This window comes from Mus caroli, unplaced genomic scaffold (assembly GCF_978045245.1).
Source record: "Mus caroli unplaced genomic scaffold, Mus_caroli_1 scaffold_20, whole genome shotgun sequence".
Lineage (NCBI taxonomy): Eukaryota > Metazoa > Chordata > Mammalia > Rodentia > Muridae > Mus > Mus caroli.
In genome coordinates this window covers 14068826-14091196 of record NW_028227275.1, presented here as the reverse complement: position 1 = coordinate 14091196, position 22371 = coordinate 14068826, and the positions used below count along the sequence as shown (strand labels likewise).

The 22371-nt window shown below is 50.2% G+C and overlaps 1 protein-coding gene across 1 annotated transcript in view; it reads left to right on the top strand.

Annotated features, from left to right (window-relative positions):
• The first annotated feature begins 30 nt into the window (after nucleotides 1–30).
• The window catches only part of Neurl1 (neuralized E3 ubiquitin protein ligase 1), a 78477-nt gene continuing 56136 nt past the window's right edge, over nucleotides 31–22371 (top strand). Inside the window, exon 1 of the mRNA XM_021151841.2 lies at nucleotides 31–653. Within this exon, the coding sequence (XP_021007500.1) occupies nucleotides 569–653 (85 nt within the window). The 5' untranslated portion in view covers nucleotides 31–568. The remainder of the gene's footprint in view (nucleotides 654–22371) is intronic.

Below are 22371 nucleotides of genomic sequence, written 5' to 3'. Positions count from 1 at the left end.
CTGGAGACGCTAGGGCGGGGGTTGGGGGCGGCGGCCTCGGGAGGGACCTGGCGGGAGCGGGGGCGGTCCACACGAGCCGGGCGCTGCAAGCTCACCCGCGGGCGGGAGGGCGCCACGCACGTCGCCGCGGCCGTCCCCGCGGGCGGGGACCGAGCCCGCCGCCGAGCCTCCGAGCAGCCGCGCGCCGAGCCCCGACTCTATGGCCCGCGGGGAGCGCGCCGCCGCTGCGCCGCCCACCCGCAGCCGGAATCCGAGCTCCAGCACCAGGCAGAGCGCAGCGGCTCGCGCCGCGGGCCGGGGCCCAGGGGCCGGGCCGCCCCGGGCGCGGGGCATGGGAGCCCGGTAGCCGAGTGGCGCGAGGACCCCCACGGCGGGCAGGACCCGCCGAGCGAAGACCGCCAAGCCCAGGGAGAGCCGGAGACAGCAAACCGCCCGCCCCCGGCCGCAGCCCCGCCAGGGCCCTCCCCCGGCAGCGCGCACCCGCGCGCGCACACACTTGCACACCTTTCCTCCGCTCCTGCCCAGCCTCGCCTGGCCCCCGCCGGAGCACCCCCGGGGGGCCGATGCCATGGGTAACAACTTCTCCAGTGTCTCCTCTCTGCAGCGAGGAAACCCGAGCCGCGCGTCGCGGGGCCACCCCCAGAACCTCAAAGGTAGGTTTCGCTGACCGGGGAGCAATTGCAGGGAGGGTTGCGGCGCAGGTGGAGTGGTGGGCAGGGGTGCGGTTGGGGACGACCGGCAGGTGCCACCTGTTGTGTGCATTTGGACGGGCGGGAGAGGCGCTTCTGACAGTGGAGGTGGGCTGCGGTGGCAGCTGACCGGTGCTGATGGTGGAGATGAGGGAGGATGGCGGTCGGTGGGGGTCTGCGCAGTTCTCCTTATCTGCCCTGGCAACGTCACTGGAGTCCCCTCCAGTGAAGCTAAGCGGTGAGAAGAGGTGGGAAAAACATTTGCCGGCTGGATAGGGCAGTGTGGAGGGAAACCTAGGTTTTCCAGATGAGCCTCCCAAGAGAGTCATCGTGGTCTTCTTTGCATTTGCCTAGGGCTGGGGGAGATCCCGCTGGAAGCACTAGTTGCATTTCCAAGCAGAGGGTCTTAAGAGATTCAGGACCAGAAGGGCAGAAGCATGCTCCGGGGGTCTTTGCAAATGGGTGATCTTTTGCACCGTCTGAGTCAGGTTGTTTGGTTTTGTTTGTTTATTTGTTTGTTTGTTTTGTGCATCCAAAGACAAAGTATCTGGTCTGAACCCTAGAAAGAGGGGCAGGGAACTTCCAAAGAGATGGAACGTTATCGGGAAGGTTTGCTGTCTATGGCCCACCATCCATCCAGCATCCTCTGGGGGAGGCCCGAGGCTCAGCCCCAGGCCTTCCAGCTTCCAACATGACTCTGACCTTTGGAAGATGCTGCTCGGTTTCCTGGGCGCCTGGACCCAGCTAATTCTCTCTGGAAAGCTGATTTTTTTCCCCCATCTCTATTAGAAACAGGTTGCACAGTTCTAGGGGCACAGTGATAGCCAAAAGTCCCAGGGCTTCCTAAACAGTAATAACAACAATTAAAAAAAAAAACCAAAAAAAAAAACCAAACCCACAACATGGAACAAAACAACTTAACTTCCTCAAGTCTCTCAGGATATGACTAGGGTAGTAAGAGTACCAGAGCCTTGGTGTTCATGAAGGATGTTCACTCCTTTTCAGGGAGTACAGAGTTCTCTGGTTAGTCAGCAGAGCAACAGTAACCATATTCATTTTACAGAGGAGGGGAACTGAGGCTTGTTTCTTGAATTAGAAACAGCTAGGCTTCAGACCCTAGAGGCTTGGAACTCGTGTCTCTTCTTGCAGTTAGCTTCAGGATGGAGAAGGGATGACAGATGTACCACTGTCCTGCATTCTAACCCTGTCTTTCAGAACTTCACCTCCACCCTGCTCGGGAAAATCAGCGGGTCTTGGTGGATTTCTGGAAATTAATATGGTGACACTTGCAAAGGTCCTCTAGTGTCATGTTTATTGACCTTGTAATTCTTCATAGAACTGATGGGAGGAAAAATGGAGATGCAGGTGGTACTTACAGCCATTAGGATGCTCCTGACAGTATCACTTAGACGAGGCAAGCTAAATGCCTAGGAATCATGGGGGAGGTTGTGCCATCACTAAGATTACATTTTCAAGGACTCTGATGACTTGGGGAAGTGCTCACAGCGTAAGAAGGGTTTGTAAAGCTACAAAGACTTTGTGACCCCCGTCCCCTCTGTGCTTCCCATTTTGCTAAAAGGCAGGTATGTCGATCGAAAGGAAAAACCAGTAATCACAAATAAATAAGAGCCAAGAAGGAACATTTCTCAAAGGTTCTGGGAAATGAATCATATGGAATTTCCCTCCTTTTTTTTTTTTCAAATTTATGTTTTCTTTAAAAAATGTGTTCAATAAAAATAAGTTAATATTTTTAAGTTAGTTTCATATATATGTATATGTGTCTATTTGCACATATATATAATACATCCCTCCCCCCTTCTCCCCTCAGCCTCTCTTACTTCCCTTCCATTCTTATGAGCCTCCCTCATCTCTACTTGCCCCTTTCTTAGGTTCATGATTTTTTATTTTGATGAGCCCCTCCCCCTCATTTTTAAATCGAGGGCCATCCGTGTAACCAGTGGGTTCGAGCTATGCGTTGGTGTCTGCTGCGGTCACTAGTGGACACACCACTTTCCCCTGGATCTGTCTGTAGAAAACAATTAGGCAGTGAGGGGTGGGGCCTTTGGAGTCCTTCCTCTGTCCTTGACTGCCCGTGGATGGCCTGTTTTTGTGCAGACCCTGTACACCTGTAGTTGTTGAGAGCTCATGGTTACAATGACCTCACACTTCCCAGAAGATGCTATTTCACAGCCCTTCCTACACTGAGCCTCTTAGAGTCTTCCTTAAGTGTTTTCTAAGCTTGGATGGACTGGTCGCAAATGTCTTATTGAGGGCCGAGCTGTCACTTATTCTCAGCGCCTTGTGAAGTCGTAGATCTCTGCCTTTAGCACAGACCACTGGAAGTACTCTGAGGCTATGAGGTAACTGTCTATAGGTATAATAAGCATATATATTTAGAAGGTAGGTTCAACACTATGCCACTTTAGCTCACCAGTAGGACCCCTAGATTCTATGACTCTACCCACTCTGAGCTTTGAGGGTGTTTATAGTACTAAGTATAGATTCCCTTCTGTGGAGTGGGCCTCCAATCCAATCACAAAGTGGTTGGTTACTCCTGTAACAGTTGTGCCACTGTTGCCCAAGTGGGCACATCTTGCCCAGCAGTTTGGTTTCATAGTTGGTAGGATGCACAGCTGTGTGAGACCACTGGTATCCTTTTCTCTCCAAGCAGCTTGCATAGCGCTTCCCGCACTATGAAAGCTTGCCCCTGGGGAAGAGGTTTCCAGCTCAGTTCCAGCTTGATCTCTTTATTGCATGCAGCCAAGGTGTGTGGTACCTTCAGCAATAGGGTCGTCTAGTTCTGAGGGACACCCGAGAGGGATGGCAAGAGCTTGTATTGTTTTGGGGACCTCTAAGGCTCCCCCAACTGACTCATAAGGGGTTGTCCCACACTTGACACCGTTTGTGTCTGATTTATAACTGACAGCTTCAAGGAGGAGCTTTTCTAGCCATGTAGGGTATCTCCCTTCCAACTTAAAAAAGTTTGCTTATAAGATTATAGGTTTCCATGCTGGGCGTGGTGGCGCACGCCTTTAATCCCAGCACTCATGAGGCAGAGGCAGGCGGATTTCTGAGTTCGAGGCCAGCCTGGTCTATAAAGTGAGTTCCAGGACAGCCAGGGCTATACAGAGAAACCCTGACTCGAAAAAACCAAAAAAAAAAAAAAAAAAAAGATTATATGTTTCCAATGGCATTTTCATATTCCCATTATTTTAGTTTATCCTGCTACTTCCTCATCTCCATAGACCCCTCCTCCTTTCCTATTTACCCCTCCCCTTTCCTACTTCCCCCCCCTTTCCTATTTTCCCATCTCCTCCCCATCCTTGGAATTTCTCCTTCTGCTTTCTTGTATAGACTAGATCTACTGTCCACCTTTTCTTAACGAATTCCCTCCCAACGACCTCTTAGATTTCTGGCCTCTACATCAACTGTAAATTAAACACACAAAATTGGAGCTATTCAGTTATGATCCACATATGAAGGAGATCATTGTTATGTATTTTCCTGTGTCTGGGTTGCCACAGTATACTTTTCCCAGTTTCACCTGTTTAGCTGCAGATGCATTATTTTATAATTGTAAATGGGCTGCCATTGGCTGAGGGTATAATGGTGAAGAGAGTGCTTGCCTAAGATGAGTGAAGGCCTGGGTTCCAACCCCATTGCTGCTAAATAAACACATGAATAAATAGACCGTTGGTGTCAGCATGTGCAAAGACTGTTTCTAAGCACCGAAAAGAGGTTGTTAACGAGGAAGGAATCTGTGGGAATCATCTGGATAAATTTCCTTCCTTACAAACAAGAAGAAAAAGGGGGAAAGCACACTGACTTGTCCAGATTCCTTAGTGGGTCAGTTTGAGCGGCAAAGCTGAGCTCTGTCCTTCATGGGCAGGGTTGGCTGGGGGCTGGCAAATTGACCTCGTTGTTCAGTGATCATAGCCTGTCCCCCTAAAAGAGACACTGTTCTTTTCCTGGCTACATGGAAGCCTAGAGGAGTCCCCTGGAACTGTTCCCCCCATTACGTGACATTTAGGCTTTTGAGAATTTGTGAGATCTATGTGTCTTGGTTAGAGGGGGTCCGTATTTCCTGTTCTCATTCACAGATTTGGTAGCACACACCTGAAATCCTAGCACTTGGGAGGCTAAGACCAGAGGAGTGTTGAGTTTGAGGCTTAAGCTATTGAGACATTGTCAAAGAAGGAAAAAAGGACGGGAGGAAAGAGAGAGAGAGAGAGGAAGTGGGGAAGGGGGAAGGGGAGAGGGGGAGGGGGAGAGGGGGAGGGGGAGGGGGAGAGGGGGAGGGGAGAGAGAGAAGAGAGGTGCGGGGAGGGAGACAGGAAGGAGGAAGAGAATCAGAATAAATATGAGACTGTCCATGAACACACATCCTTGGTTGGGGCCCAGGACTGTGATGCTGGCTGCCCCATCCAGTGTTCTGCACTAGGCCAGCGTCCAGCTGTGATTTTAGCAATGCCCATTTAGAAACCTCGTGGGGGTAGAGGGACTGATTTTCTTTCTTCCCCTTCTGTTGCAGCTCTGTGGGTTCCTCATCACTTTCATTAAAACAGCTGCCGGGACCTGTCATGAGAGGGAGATAGCAGATTGTTCTGCCTGTCAGGCTGATGAGAAGTGGGCTTCACTTTTTCCTCTCAGGGGTAGACTTTGGACTTTTCCTGGAGACAATCTACTGTTGATCCCCACTGGGTCTGAGGAGCATGGAGCTAGGACTATGTAGGGAGCCAGGTGTTGCTCTGGGCTCAGGACCAACCAATAGTGCCTGAGGAGGTGGGTGCTGGGGTCAGAGGTTGAGGCCAGTGCCCTTAGCATCTTAGACTGAAGATCCTGGAAACACAAGGTGGAAGGAGGAGGAGGGGAGACACGTGCTCGGATGGTTGGGTCGTTGAAAGCCCAGATCTGTGTGCCAAGGTCGGAGATGGGAGGGCATATCATGGAAGGTTTGAACTGGGGATGGGTGGGACTGTAGGAAATGAACGGCAGGGGATGAAGTGGAGTGCTGTGGTGTGTGGGCAGGGGCGGGACACGGCCTAGAGAAAGGGAGTGTGTGTGTTGTATGTTCTCCGTGAGCGGGGCACAGCGACCTGACAGGGAATTCATGTTTCGTGTGTGGAGAACCACAGGGGAATAAGATCTTCCTCGCTTCCCTGTTTCCTGCTGAGTGTGGAGGTACAAACCTCTAAGAAAGCTTTGGGAAGAAAGTATTCATAGCCCAGTGGTCACCCCTGGATGGAGAGTGGGTGGGCCACCTCCTACCTTCTGAAGGATTCATTGTAATAAAATTTACATGGTGTAAAACTTGCCATCTTAATGCAGGTAATTTAGAGGCATTTACAGTGCGGTGCAATGACTACTTCTGTCCAATTCCAGAATGTTTGCATTGCCTCAAAGGGAAACCCCGTGACCGTTAAGCAGCCACTCTTGTTGTCCCCGGCTCCCTGGCAACCACCCGTCTACTTCCTGTCTCTAAGAACCTACCTCTCACGGACATTTCATATAAATGGAATTACAGAACAACTGGGCACTTTTGTTGGCTTCTTCAGCTTAATATTTTCAAGCTTCATTGACAGTGTAGTCTCTCTCTCTCTCTCTCTCTCTCTCTCTCTCTCTCTCTCTCTCTCTCTTTCTCTCTCTCTCTTTCTCTCTGTCTCTCTTCAAGACAGGATTTCTCTGTATAGCCCTGGCTGTCCTAGAACTCACTCTGTAGACCAGGCTGGCCTCAAACTCAGAAATCTGCTTGCCTCTGCCTCCTGAGTGCTGGGATTAAGGGCGTGTGCCACCACTGCCTGGAAATATGTCTCTTTTAAAAATCAAATAATATTCTACTGCATGCATAAGCCACATCATGTTCATCAGCTGGTGGACATTTGAGCTGTTTCCCACATTTGGTTATTATGAGTAAGGATACTATGAACATTTCCATATAGGCTTTTAAAACGATTAATTTTATTGTTCTTATATGCATGGCTGTTTGCCATACATGTATGTATGTATGCATATGCACACCATGTGCATGTCAAGTGACTGTGGAGGCCAGTGGAGAGCATCAACCCTCCTGGAACAGATAGTTGGGAATCACCAGGTGGGTGCTGGGAACCAAACCTGGGTCCTCTGCAAGGGCAGCAGGTGCACTTAACAACAGAGCCATCACTCCAGCCCCTGAGTGTAGGTATTTTGGGTCAGTGTTCTTTGGGGCTGTGTGGACTGGCTATCTTTTACAATATAATACTTAACGAACTCGTCCTTTTACTAAGTACTGGTTACCAAGGAGATTACTGCCCCTCCCCCGAGCTCTAATGCCAGCTAGACACCTGTGTTTCCTGAGGGAGGAGCTCCCGAGGCCCGGCTCTCCCTGAACCAGGTCCTAGCCAGCTTTGTGCCTTGTATCCCGGCTGCTATTGCTGTGATGTTGGTCCTTACATCAGAAACCATGACAGCTGCTTGTTTGCTTGTTTGTTTGTTGTGAGAAATGAGTCTCGTGTAGCTCAGGCTGGCTACCACCTTGTTATGTAGCTGAAGATGGCCATGAACTTCAGATCCTCCTGCTTTGCTGTTTTGTTTGCTTGTTTTTCCATAATAATTATGTGTGTGTGTGTGCGTGCGTGCGAGCGTGCGTGTGAGAGAGAGACAGAGACAGAGACAGAAACAGAGGCGGAGTGAGAGGGAGGGAGGGAGGGAGAGAGGGAGGGAGTGGGGAGAGAGAGAGAGAGAGAGAGAGAGAGAGAGAGAGAGAGAGAGAGAGAGAGAGAGAGAGAGAGAGATTCTGTCAGTTTTTATCCTAACACGTGGGCCCTGGGGATCCAACTCATGTTGTCAGGCTTGCTGGCAAGCATGTTTACCTGCTAAGCCACCTCACCTGCTCTTGTATGTTTTCTAGAAGGTCTCACTCTGTAGCCTAGATTGGCATTAAAATTCACTATGAAGCCTAGGCTGCCCTGTAACTCATGACAATTCTCCTGCCTCAGCCTCTCAAGTCCTGTGATTACTGTGATTACAGGTGTTCACTGTCCCACCGGGCTTAGCCTCCATCTCACCCCTGCCTTTGTCTTGAGAGAGACGATGGCACTGCTATCATTGGCCCTCCCCGAGGCCCTCCCCCATCCTCGGTGGCTGCCACAGCCGTAATCAGATAATCAAAGCGTCCATTCTTCAGCCAACGCAGCCATTTCCACAGCTCTGTCTGGGCTCCTTCCTTAGTTGCCATGACGTTTGTAGACAACGTGAGCTCATCCGCCCTCAGCTGCGGTACCGAGATGGAGACTGGGGTGCGTGCTGGCCTCCTCAGTCACCCTGGATGCCAGAGACGTCAGTGTTTAGTTCAGTGTCACCTTTGAGCCCTGCTTGTTAATTCCCATAGTAATATTTACAATAGCAGCCATATATTGGGTGGTTATTGTGTGCCCAGTACTAACTATGTAGATTTTTCCATCAATATCCTCCTGACAATATACCAAGGCATTTTATAGAGGGAGAAAAAAAAAAGGCTGAGAGAAGTTGAATAACCTCTCCTAGATCTGGTAGAGATGAACAGAAGGGCAGGGGAGGCGGCTCAGCAGGTGGCTTTGTTGTCAAGCCTGGTGACTTGAATTCAGTCTCCAGAATCCACACTGTGAAGAAGAGAACCGACCTCTGTGTGCTGCCTTCTGACCTTCACATCATGCTGCAGCACACCCTCCCATAGATAAATAAATGTAATAATAATAATAATAATAAATGATGATGATGATGCTAAGTGCACAGTGGTGCACACTTTCAATCCCAGTATGCAGGAGGCAGTAGATGGCAGATCTCTGAGATTGAGACCAGCCAGCGTTCCACAGCGAGAGCCTTTTGGGGACTGTGGGGGAAGAAATGAGTGAAACTGGAATCAAACCCAGGGTCTTGGACTTGGGAGTTGGTGAGTGTTCTATTGCTGTGAAGAGACTCTGTAACCAAGGCAAGTCTTATAAAGGAGAGCAATTGGAAGCTTGCTTACAGTTTCAGAGGTTTAGGCCATGATCATCATGTGGTGAGCACAGTGACAGGCAGGCCCCCCCCCCCCCCCGAGCAGGAGCTGAGAGTTACATTCTGATCTGCAGTCCTGGGGGAGATTGCGAGAGACTGAGACTGGTCGTGGGATGGGCTTTTAAAGCCTCAAAGCCCACCCCCAGTGACACGCTTCCTTCAGACACACATCTACTCCAACCAGGCCACGCTTCCTAACCCTTCTCCAATAGTACCACACTGTGGTAGCTAAGCATTCAAATCTATGAGCCTATGGGGGTCATTCTTAGACAAACCACACACTACTGTATCTACCATCCTGTTTTGGCTTGGCTTTTTTTTCCCCTTTCAGTTGTAGAAAAGAGACAAGGCAGAGCCCCAGAGGGAGGAAAGAAACTACAAGGCCCTACCTATCCAGAGCTCCCTCCCTTGGTTAGTCAAAGGACATCTAAGATGACTTGGCCAGTCCAGAATTCCCAACCTCTGGTCCCTCCTAACTTTGATTCCCAGCAGCCCATGAGCGCCTGTAACTCTAGCTGTAAGTGTTCAGATAGTTGCCATGCCTTCACAGAGAGCATATACTCAGACGCACACATAAAAAAAAAAAGTTTAAAAACGAATCTCTATGCCTTAGGTACCTTCAGTCTAGATGAATTCATTCACTCTCCCAAGAAGTGTAAAGCTGGTATTTCCTTCTCAGAATTTCTGCCCTGGCATGAAGGTCACCAGGGAGAAGACTGGCCTTGGAGGCATTTCTCCTTACTGGGACTTTCCCCTGTTCCTGGAATGGTACCTTGATTTGGCCAGGTAACCAATACCAACACATAACAGAATAGCACTGCTGAAGGCTCGGCCTGCAACAATGTGTCTCTCACACTTCTGAAGGCTGGCAGCGTACACTGGGGTGGGTTCTGGTCAGAGTCCTTTTCTTGTCTCACACACGTCTCCTCCTTGTTGGGTTCTCAACCGGCCCTTCCTTGGTGTGTACACATCATTTTCTTACAAGGCTACCGACCCACAGCCGGCGGCATGGACTCTCATAGTCCACACATTGATACTATCCATTGGCTTTACAGAGTCCAGGATAGAGGCGAGATAGGCAAAGGAAGAACAGATGGAGGGAAGGGGGAGGGGGGCCGGGATCTGGGCACTGCATAGCGGATGCCAGGGTTGTCTTCGCCCTGGTGTGCAGCTGGCTGGGGCTGTTTCCTGTTAATCTGTAATTATCTCATTCCTGGACCTACACACCCAGAGGCTAGAGGCTGAGGGTTTGCTTCTCACTGAACTGGTTGCTTTGGCAACCCTGGGCAGGATACAAGTCTCCTTGGTAACATCTGGCAAACCTACTTCAGGGACAGAGGGGCATGAACTGGCCAACAGTCAGGCCTGGTGGCACAGACAGAGCTGGGCCAGACCATTGAGATGGGCAGGCCTGTGAGGAGGGTGAGGCTTTGGGTATAGGCTGGGCTGTCTCTTGGCCACTTCCCAGTTAGTCAAGAGTCCAGGCGTCCTGTAGGCCTGGTTTATCAGGAGTTATTACCCAAATCCTGTTGGTTTGGAAAATGGCCAAGTGTGGATAACTGTAGGGTCCCCCCTCATTGTGAGATGAGGCTGGGTACTTTAAGAAAAAAGGATTAGGTAGGTGTCTCTGAGAGGCAGGTAGGTGGCCTGGCTGTCTTTGTTCTAGCCACAGTTTGGGGTGGTGGGGCTCTGGGCTTGGGCACTGTGAGTAGGTAAGAGGTGGATTCCTGGAATGCTCTGATGAGGAGAATTATTTAAGAAAAACATGCTTTTTCTAGCACTTCTCTAGGACACAGCATTGTACAAAATAGATTGGGGCTGGCCACCATGGGGCTGGTGGGAAACAGACAAGTGAGCAGATGAAAATGAGTCAGAATTGAATATTGCTGACAGCCCAGAGGCCTGTATGACATGTCTTACACCCCTCAACTAACTGAACTATTTGAACTTTAAAAATGTTATTATGTTTTATTTGATGTATATGTACCTACACAGGAATACAGGCACAAGTAGGGTTCAGGCCACAACTTGGGGGAGAACGCTTTCCTACGCTATCATCCGATTGTTAAGTTTGGCAAGAAGTGCCTATTGAGCCATCTCACCACCCTCTATTTGAACTCGTTGGGATGATCATTGACATGGTATTTTAGGAATGATTTCTAACCCTTTGACAGATGGATAAACTGAGGCTTAGATGGGTTATGTGCCAACGGTCATACGGTTGGCATTAGGTAGAGCTGGTAGGATTCTAACAAAGATGGGTTTGATTTTAATGTACCACTGTTAAAAGAGTATAACTCAGTTGGTAAAGTGCTTGCCTTGCTTCGAATGCTCACAGTCCTGGGTTAATGCTCTAATGTGTGCTTGTATCAAGGACCTGAGTGGCAGAGGGAGGAGTATCATCAGGAACTCAAGGTTATTCTTGGCTAAAGAGTCAATTCGAGAGCCGGGCTTGGTGGCGCACGCCTTTAGTCCCAGCACTCAGGAGGCAGAGGCAGGGGGATTTCTGAGTTCTAGGCCAGCCTGGTCTACAAAGTGAGTTCCAGGACAGCCAGGGCTATACAGAGAAACTCTGTCTTGAAAAACCAAAAAAAAAAAAAAAAAAAAAGAGTGAATTCAAGGCCAGCCTGGCCTATGTGAGACCCAATGTCAACAAATAAACACAGAAAGAAGAAAACAATAAAAAAGAACAAACTTTTAGGTCTGGAGTAGTGATGTATGCTTATAATCCTATTGCTTTGGAGGCTGGGGCAGAAATATCTTGAGTTTGAGGAGATCCTGGGTTACATAGCAAGACTCAGTTTATAAAACAACTAACCAACCAACAAAGCAAAGCAAAGAAAAATGGGAGAAGTTTCCTTAAATAAAAGTTTTTGTTTTTGATTTTTTTTTTAAATCTTGATTTCTGATCTACAGAGCCCCTTTTTGCCTGAAAGCCTCCCCTGGTGCTCTGAGGTAGAGCTGCCTCTGTGGCCCAGTACTGGTCTCAGATCATCATGATGGGTGTACAGGTGGGATGCAGTCTCTGCACAGGCAGATGCTGATGTCTGGGGCTGCACCAGGCACTAGTGTGTGGCTGGTTCCAGTCCGTCTAGTCTCAACCTCCAGGAGGCCTGGAGTCACAGCATCTCCAAGGTCAGACCCAAGGATGTCCAGAAGGACCATGAACATCCATATAAAGTGAAACAGTGGCCCTTTCTCCCTGCAGTCAAGGGAGTGCCCAGAACAGCCCAAGTCCCTGAGGACACTGACAGAAGGGCAGGCTCCTGACATGCCTGTTTGGCTCTCCCTACCTCATCCACATTTTTGCAGTTTGCTGCTTGATAATAAATGTCTTTTTGACATATACATTTTAAACAATTTTTTTTCTATCTCAAGACACTTTTAGATTTATATAATTACTGGGAAAAGGTATAGGGAGTTTCTATAATTCTGTTCTCACTTCTTTTTCTGATGCCGAAGGAAACATCATGACCAAAAGCAATGTGGGGAGGAAGGGGTTTATTCCATCTTACAGACCACTGTTGAGGGAAACCAAGGCAGGAACTTGAAGCAGAAACCACAGAGGGATGATGTTATGGGCCTTTCCTGCAGGGTCGCATTCAGCTACCTTTTTAACCCAGCTTCGGCCGATCTGCTGGGACCCAACCCCTTTCAGTGGGTGGGGCCCTCTAACATCAGAGAACAGTCAAGAGAATGCCCCACAGGCTCACTTGCCAGTCTGATGGAGGCAGCTTCAGAGCTGAGGTTCCCTCTTCCCCAGGTATCACAAAGGCCATTTGTCCAGTTTTCCCAATTCTTTCCTTCACGGTTGCTGGTAATTGAATCGGGTCTTTGTGCATTCTAGTGAGTGCTGTGCTACTCAACGGCCTGTCCTCTGTCCCTAGTTACTCTGTTATTGGCGTCTCCCATTAATGTGGGACATTTGTTACAATGACAGTTCTGACACCCTGTTATTAACGTCTGTAGTTATTTAGATTTTCTTCATTGTACCCTAGTGCCTTTTCTTGGTCTCATCTAGGAGAGCACATTATGTTTGTGGCTAGCACACATTGGTCAGGCATTTATTTAGAGACTTCCTGGAGTGTGTCTGCTGTTCCTCTCATGATTAGATTGTGGCTGTGGACTTGGGGAGAAAGGCTCTAAAAGGTCAAGTGTCATTTTTACCATGTTATACCTGACTCTGGACGGCTGGGTTTTATGACATCAAAGCTGTAGAAACAAGGACAACGAGAGCAAAGCTCTGTCCCTGGGACAAGCAAGACTCCGTCCCTGTGACTTTCAGCCCAAGTCGGAGGAACACAGCTGTGATCGAGAGGGATCCATACAGGCTGGAGAGATGGCTCAGTAGTTAAGAACACTGACTGCTCTTCTGAAGGTCCTGAGTTCAAATCCTAGCAACTACCTGGTGGCTCACAACCACCTGTAATGAGATCTGATGCCCTCTTCTGGTGTGTCTGAAGACAGCTACGGTTTATTTAAATATGACAATAAATAAATTAAAAAAAAAAAGAGGGGTCCATGCAAGTGTGAGGTCAGTGTGTCTCACATAACTGATTCTAGGCCAGCCTGAGCCATGGGGCATGGCCCTGTCTAGCAAAAGTGTGAGAATGTGTCTCAGTGGTGGAGTGCTAGCCGTGCTAGCCTAGTATTCATGAGACCTAGGGACCTAGGTTTGCCCTCCAACACTACAAAAAAAGCAAAACAAAACAGAGCGGAACCCAGGTGTGGAGTGGGGAGGAGCCAATCACTGGTGCTGGTTGAGTGGAATAGAGAAGCAGGCTTTTATTGATTTGTCTAGGCTGTGCCAACACTCAGTGATTGTTGGCCACAGGCGAGGCTTGCAAAGATGTTTTCCTTCTTGTGCACAAACACTTTCCCTTGAGGTTTACGGGCTAACGTATGGTTGACTTAACCCTCACTGTCTCTCAGAATCTCTCCTCGTTGTTTGGTTTGTGTGTTAATGAGACTAGAGGACTACAGATATCAGAGTTGCTAAGAAAGCCAAAGGGCTTGCTAGAAGAAACACCTAACCAATTCCAGTGGGCAGTAAACCAAGTAAATACTGAAATATGATCTTGCACAAAACATTTAAAAATGGTCTCCACAGCCATATGCAAGCTGCGGAGAATCTGGCCAAGCCTTGAGACAGCAGATGGGACAGACAGGATATGAAGATAGACAGACAAAGCACTTTATCCCATTTTACTGATTCATCAGATATATGTGGGCCCCGAGAAGAGTCAGTGGTTTCAGCAGACGTGGACCTTGGGTTCATACAAAGTAACCGGGAGGCTCTGTCATCATAGCCCACAACACAGGTGCTTTCTGCAGCCAGGCTTGAGAAGTGGCTGAAGATACCGGCAGAGGCCGGAATAGGGAATAGATCCCTCACAGTCAAGAGTTGCGGGCAGTTGTGAGCTGTCTAATGCAGGTGCTGGGAAACAAATTCCAGTCCTCTGCAAGAGCAACAAGTGTTCTTAACCTCTGAGCTGTCTCTCTGGTCCCACTCCCTTAGTAATTTAAAATAAAATTTTGTTTTGTTTATGGGAAGGGGAGAGAAATAGAGGTGGTGAGAGGAGAGAGAGAGAGGAGAGAGATTGAGATTGGTTATGAAGGGACTCTGGGACCTTACTGTAGCCATCAGAATTCTCTAGAGGAAGGAACGGCTAGAAGGAGTATATATTATAAAGGATGCTCATTGGTTTGCCTAGCAGGATTAGGCTGGATGTCCAACAGTGGCCATGGCATGTTGAAGAGGCTGAGATCCCTGAAACTTCTCAGCCCATGAATCTGAATACCTCAGTGGTCCCAATCTGGTACTGAAGGCCTGGGCTGTTCCAGGAGAGCTGTTGGTCTTGGGTCCCTTTTGGAAGGTCAAAGAAGCTGGATTCTGATGTTAGCGAGCTGAGACTGCAGATGCAGCTACAGGAAGTAGAGGCAGGCAGGCAGGCTTTGTGCGAGGACTTCCTTTTATCTGGGCTAACACCAGAAGGTGCTGCTACTCTGAGAGAGGGCTGTCTCCTCCCAATGTAAGCCTTCCTTGCGATGTCTTCACAAACCATCCTAGAGATGGAGTTGTCAACCAGAACTAAGCATCACACTTATCAAAGGGGATTATATGGGATGCAGTTTTTCTTTGGGAGTAATTCCCCCCTGTCTCTGCCGATCTCGAACCTCACAAGTTTTTAGCTTTGGACACTGAGGCTCCCGTTGTATCATGTTAACAGTCAGGCTGTGGGGCTTAATCTGGCGTCTTCGGATGAGGCTGTACAAACCATGCCTTTGAGGGTAACCAGATTTTATTCCCTACCTTCCTCTTGTGCTACCTGACTTGACACCGACGACACACACTCTCAAGTCATCCATTGCTCCGTGGCTAACATTGTTCTTGAGTGCTTGGCTCAAGCAGGGTTTGTCAGTTTCTCCATTGGAAAGGAAAAGCTAACTTCCTTTGTTCACGCTCTGTGGGAGGAAGTCACCGGTTCTTCCACCACTAGGAGCAGGAATTGTGCTTCACATCCTTTCCTAGGCTGTCCTTGAATCTCGTGCCTTTGCCTCTGGAGCTGGGATGACAGGGTTTGTGGTTCGAGCCCCTCTGCCTGGCCCCAACTATCCCTTTGATTAGCCAGTCAAGGCTCTTGTGTCTGCATAAAGACTTAGTGCAAACTCTGGATGTTTGACCTGTGTTTTGGGCTCAGGGAGGGGTCAACTTCATGTTTCCAGAGAGAGCAGTGAACATGCTGGACATGGCTCTCTGTCCCCGTGTCATCCTTGATGCCTGTGTACTGAATATCACAGGCTATCCCATCTGTCATCATTGCATTCAGTTAGGAACGATGAGCTAGGTGTGGAGGGATGTGGTGAAGGCCCAGGAAGATCTCAGGTACCTTGCATTGAAGAGAGGCCCAATCTCAGGGCAAACTGGGAGAGAGATGCTGCTGACTACACAGGGACTGAGTCAGGCCAAAGGCATCCTTCCGTCCAGTGCTTCCCATAAAAAGGAACTTCCCATAAAAAGTCACTCAACATCCACTTTCTTGTCTCAGCAGCCTCACAGTCTGTCTGTCCTTGCAGGTAACTTGATGGATGTATATGGGGAAGTCAGGCAGAAAGAGCAAGGTGCGGGGGGGCTCATTCTGGGATGGAGGAGGGAGGGGAGGCTGTTCCTCATTTACCTGGATGGTGGGTTTTGTTTGTTTGTTGTTTGTTTTAGGCCTGTGGCCCCCAGATGCTATCCCAACTACTCCAGAGGTCGGAGTAAAGACAGGAAATGGAGAACATTGCCAGCTGCCCCTCTCCCCAGCATCTGCTGAGAGCCGACTCTTGTTCTCTAGGGGTAGCCATTCTAGAGTGTCTCTAAGGGGAGTGGCACGTAGCGCTCCGGTGACAATGGAGGAGCACTTTGCTCCAGTCAGAGCTGAGGAGGTCTGGCTTACTCATTTTCGTGAGCTGTGCCACCATGAGCTGCGTGTGGTGTCTGCTGTGGAGAATGAAGAAGCGGGTGTGGCACCCTCCTCTGGAGGGGGATCTGTAGGTGGCGTGACAGGTGGACGGCCAGCAGATAAGGACTTCAATGATCAGAACCATAGAGACTGTCTTACTCACCCTGCCTTCTCAGCCCAGGACTCTAAACAGAGAGGCGAAGCTATTTGTCCATGAAGTCCAAACTCCCTGGCCTTGTTCTAAGTTCGCCTTAAACCACTACGGGTCAGCATCAGTCCACCTGACTGACAGCCTCACCTGAGGAAACAGTCAGTCTAGCTGCCGTCTCCTTAAAAAGATGAATTTTTATTTCTCTGTGTGTGTGTTTATATGCAAACATGTGCAGGTGCTGGAGTTGGGCATCAGATTTTTTTGGAGCTGGACTTAACGGGCAGTTTTGAGATGTCTGATGTAGAAGCTGGGAGCCAAATTCCAGGCGTCTTCAAGAGCACCAAGGACTCAGCCCCTGAGCTATCTCTCCATCCTTAAGTCAGGACCTCTTCCTCTCCCGGAGTGCCTTGGGATGTTTTTCAGTTTCCAGGAACAAGAGAGGACCTGGGACAATGTCCCTCCCCCCAACCCCCTCTCAAATCCTACATCAGCCTTCTGTTACTATGCAAAATGCCCAACAAAAGTAGCCTAAAGGAGCAAAGATTTATTCCAGCTTAGGTTCTGAAGTCTCAGTTCACAGTCCCCTAGGCTTCTATTTTGGGGTGAAGGCGCCATCTTTGCAGGCAAGATTCTAGGTTGGTGCTGGGGTTGCAAGTATGGGGGGGTCTACACCCTCCACCCAGCGTGGGGCGTAGACCAGCTCCCCATGGTAAGTGTCTAGTCATGATTGCACTTGAACTTTGAGTTCTATGCACAGATATCCCGTTTGAGCTCAGGTTTTTACCATTGGGTTGAGGCCCCCTTTCTGTGCTTGGGACTTGGTTAGCAGGCCTTGGGGTGAGGAGATTTCTTTTCCAGAGGAGACTTCCTGGGGCCAGCAGCAGATGAAGGGGCCAATAGACTCTCCTGAGATGATGTTCCTGGCTTCTCCACTCTTTGCTTGGGTCTAGGACTATAGCAAAGCCACTTTCAGCTCTAGGTCTCTGGGTGTTAGCTATGGCAAGGCCGTCAGGCCGTCTCACACAGCACCATGTACACTCACTTGAGCCTTCCACAATGACACTAAGGATGTGCTCTATAGGCACTGATGGCCATTGCTCTGAGTCAAATGCGTGATGACAGAACTGAAGCTGCCCCAGGCACTGCCAGCTTGGTCCAATTAATGCCAATTGGATCCTAACTCGTGCTGAGTGGCCCCTGGGGAGAGGGCCTGCTCAGTCAGTAAGCAGGATACGTTAAGCCTAGGTTTGTGTAGCCCATGAGAGCCACCCAAAGCCAGGCCAGGCTAGTGAGGCTGATAGCTTTGCTTCCTACTGGCCAGTTTTCTCTGCCCAGACTGTGAACGAGAATGGTTTAAGCCATGATCGGAGGGGCCTGACTGTCTTGTGGCTGGGATATAGAGGGATGGGCTCTTTGCCTTGGCTGGCCTGGCACCTGGGTGAGAAAAAGTAGGGTCTACACCAGGCCTTGGCCTCATCGCCCTACAGTGCGGAGCCCTCTCAGAGAGATGAACAGTTGCAAGGAAACATGCTGTTCCATGTGTCCTGGGCGCTCGGCTTTGCGAAGCCTCTTTTTCCTTTCTGGGTCTTGTTCAGGATCCCTGCAGGCGGGTCTATGGTGTGGTCCATGGGCTGCCTGCTGCCAAGGTTCACAGTGAATGTGGCCTGACACAGTATTGTAAATTACGGAAAATTTATGATTCTTTTTTTTTTTTTTTTTTTTTTTTGGCTTTTTCAGACAGCATTTTTCTATGTAGCTGTGGCTGTCCTGGAACTCACTCTGTAGACCAGGCTGGCCTCGAACTCACAGAGATCACCTGCCTCTGCTTCCCCAGTGCTGGGATGACAAATGTATGCCACCACTGTTGACATCCCCGCCCCCCGCCCCCCGCCCCCCGCCCCCCCCCCCCCCCCCCCCCCGCTTTGTTTTTTGTTACTCAACTGCATTGTTTTCAATATGAATGTTGTAGAGACCTTTGTGGCTCAGAGATCTCTCCTCAATGCTAACTGATGCAAATGGGGAAGACGGTCTCTAGCTCTGTGGTGATTTCTTTTTCTGTTTTGAGAGTTTCTCCTGCAGAATGGAGTCAGGTCCCTGTGGCTGGGAGACTCAGGACACCTGAGGAAAAGGACAGTCTCTCTGTTAGCAAGTCTGCCCAGGATTTGGGCTCGCTTGCTTTGTCTGGCCCACCTCTAGCTCAACTCTCTGGACCTGACCAAGGAGCCTGAGAGGCCTGGGGTGCTTCTGGGATGTGGGAATCCATTCCAGATGTGGCCCTCGGGGAAAGCCCACGGGCCTCTGGAGTTCCCTGAGGAACGTGGCGGGTAGGACTGGGTCAGGCGATCATGGCAGCTGGCGGGTGTGAGAAGGGAAGGCAGGATTGAGTATCAGCCCGGGGCGGAGGCACAGGCTTAGAAGCACCTAAGAGGCTTAACTTCCACAGCCTGGCTCCTTGTTTGAGCGAATGGCTTGTTATTAATCAAAGCACAACAAACCTTAGCTGTCTGTCACGCTTAGACACTCGCCTCAGGCCTCCTTTCAGATCAGCTGCTTTGGAGAGCCATCTCTGACCAGTGGGGCTGGGTTAGATGGCCTCTCTGTCCCCCCTCATCACTGTCCTATGTCCCCGTCTGAGCAGTGAGCACACTAGTAGTAGTCAGTATTTGCTTGTTTGCGGGTGGCTTTTGCTGCCTCTCTCACTTACTGCTGATGGCTATCCCCAGGGCTCAGCGCTCCGCACTCCAGAGGGCGGTTAACCTGTTTTGAATTGAATTGGAGAATAGATTGATCTAGGGAAAGTCAGACTTCAGGGCTGTCAGTGTTGTGTGGTGGTTGTTCTCTTTCACCTCCCCCTCCTCCCCTCCCTTCTCTTCCTCCTCCCCCTCTTCCCTCCTCTTTTTCCTCTTTCTCCTTCTCACTAGGGATGGAACCCAGGGTCCTCTGTATGCTGGGCAAGAGTTCCGTCCCTGAGTTGCACACTGTACCGTCCCCCCCCCCGCCCCCCATCCCTACTTTGTTGCAATGACCTTTCCTGAATACCAGATCCTGGGACTGAGTTACTTGCCAACACAGCAGATTCTTTATGGTCCCAGCCTGTGAGCCAGGGTCCAGCACCGGGCTCATGTCCTGCCCTCATAGAGCTGGCTGCTATAGATCCCTGGGGTGGAGGTCAAAGGTTGGAGAAAGGAAGAGGGTAGACAGGCCAAGGGAAGGGAGGGAGGGCTGCCCAGAGACTATGTTGTGTAGCCCAAGCTGGCCTTATTCTTGGTGTGTGTCTGAGGCTGCCCTTGAACGTCTGACCTTTCTGCCTTTCTTTAGCTCCTGAGTGCTGGAATTACAGCTGTCTCCCCACACCCGATGTATACAGAGCTGAGGATGAACCCACACCGCGTGTTCATCTTTGTGTCTACTGTCAACTGAGCTATATTTTCAGCCCCTTGTTTGTCTTTTGGGAGACTCTTATGTAGCTCAGGCTAGCCTGGTACTCACAATGGAGACCAGGCTAGTCTCTAAGGCCCCTGCAGTGGGCCTTCCTGCCTCTGCCTCCTGAGTGCTAAAGTTGCAGGATTGTGCCAAGAGGCCCAGATGAAGAACTCGTTCTGAACGATGGTAACGTTTGGTAGACACAGAAGGGCTTTGCCTTGGCATGGACCGGGAACTGAAGGGGGAACTGAGCTGCCTATGACTGTGGCAGACAAGTCTAGCCACAGTGTGGGGCCTGAATGAGAGGATTCCAGAGCTGGTCTTCACTCTGCTGTCTGCACACAAGTGGCTCTGGGGAGGGTGCGTGGCCTGCATCCTCTCCCCTACCCATCCGCTCCCACCTAGTGTTGGTGTATTCACCTCTAAGATAGAACAGTGATGCTTGCTCTTAACTGTGAGACCCACTGGCCAGGTCTGGGAGGAATGGAGCAGCAGGCCAATGGGGTGTGGCTGGCTGGACTGGAGGGCAGGTGGGCACAGAGAGAGGTGGCTTGCTGCAAAAGCTTTTACTTCAGGTGTCTCTGTTTGGTGAATAAATGCTCACCTCAGGCAGGTTGTGTCCACACTGAGGGAGGCCACCAAGGTGGCTGGGAGACTAGGGGCATGCTGGCTTGTCCACTTCCAGTTCTTCTCTTCCCTGCTTCCTGGTCTCTGGGGTAAATTGGGGGTTCTGTGGTTGTCTGCCTTCCTCTCTTCCCTGCATTGTCTCTCTTTCCCACCTCCTTGAACTTGCTCCCCCTCATTCCTCCACCTCTGCAGTCACAAGGGTGCTGCGCGCCCCTCTCCTTCCCCCACCCGTTGCTCACTGAGGCTAAGCTTCTGATCTGCTGCCTTCAGCAGGCACCTGGGGTCCCCTGAACTGCCCAGGGGCCTCCGAGGAGCAGCGCTAGCTTTTCCTGTGTCCCAGTGCTGCAGACAAACAGGCGCTTTTTCATTCTGAGTTCTTAATACTGGGAACATGAAGGTCTGTTTAGTCTTATCCAGCTAACATAAACCAGCCGGAACTGGGCCGCGGCAGGGAACTCTGCTGTAAGGTCCCTTATTTGGAATGAAATTCATTGTTTTTATTCCCCCCACCCTCCCACATTGGGAACTGGGAACTTTGAGGAGGTCTCACCGGCCTCGCCCCGCTGTGTAGTTTGCGTGGTCCCTTCCAGGCTTGCTAAGATTTCCGAGCCATAAAAGATGGCCCTGGGACCCCTCCCTCCCTTCCAGGTTCACAGACTACAGGCAAGCGCAATCTTGAGTCATACCCAGTGCCTTGGGAATGAAAATAACTGCGTGTGTGCTGTCTCACCTTATCCCTTACAATGGGAGAAGCTGAGGGCTGGAGAGAAGAGACCGGCCCACCCAGATTTACAGGGCAAGCTGAAGTAGGTAGAGGTCTAGAAGCCAGGGCTTCCAGCCTTCTGGTTCTCAGGCTTCTGTGCTTAGGGCCAGTGGCCTCTGCCCTGCATGTGAGTGGAGCTTGCGGGTGTGGATTAGACTGGCTGGAGGTAGCCTGTCATCTGGGAACCCTCCCAGGCTTCTGGGATGCTGATCATGGAGGCCTAGGACAGAGAGCTGGGGGAGGCACAAGAGGGGAGGGGTGGTGAGAGGGAAAGGGGAAGTGTCTGGGAATCTGGGAGAGCTTAGTTTGACCCCAGTCTGTCCTAGGGGTTCAGTATTTCCTTGAGTCTCTTCCTGGATATGTCTTAGATGAACCGAGGTAGGCGTTCTCAACCGTGACCATGCTGTGTGGGTCAGCTGCCATCCTCCAAGCCAGGGTCCCCAACGCAATGTGAGCTATTTTCTAGCTTCATCTCTGCTGGCAACATGAGAAAGCGCGTGTTTATCTAGAAGACACCTTGCTTCACATCGTTCAAAGAGAACGTCTGTTTTATTCACTTCCGGTTTCTACCAAGAATACTCAACTGGGCAAGGGAGCAGTAACTAACTACCCAGGGTGGGACCAGATCACCAGCCATCTCAGAAAGTGTAGGCCTGAGACACCCTTACCTAAGGGCCCTGGTGTGGGGAAATCAGGGCAGGAGACATTACTTTGTTTACTATGAACCGTCCACTCATTGCCTTTTCGCAGGAACATCACTACTGTAACCCCGGGCTGTTTATAAAGCTACAGTAAACTTTCACTTCTATGACGTCAGGGAGACACGCATTTAGAAAGATTGCCTTGTTGCCAGGAGCAAAGCACCACCTAGCATGCTGTTACTCAGGAGACGGTGCAGGAGGAACATCCCAGGGTGTCTCAGGCAGAGGGACTGAGACAAGCTTCACGTTTGCCTTTTAGAAATATTCCTGGTCCGTTGGCCTTTTGCTCCGCCCAGATAGGAACTATAGGTAGGTGAGGAGAAGCTCTTGCAAGTGCTGGTGGCCTGGGGACCTTGTCTAGTTTCATTTCTGTTGCCGTGGTAACGTAGCCCGGCCATAAGCAGTTTAAGAAAGGGTCTAGTTTGACTTTATAAATCCAAGATATAGGCCATCTGTTTGGGGAAGTCAAGGCAGAGACTCAAGAGGCTAATCTCACATCCAGTCCTGACTGGATGTGACAGAGGGGTAAATGCTTCCATCCTTGCTTGCTTGGCTA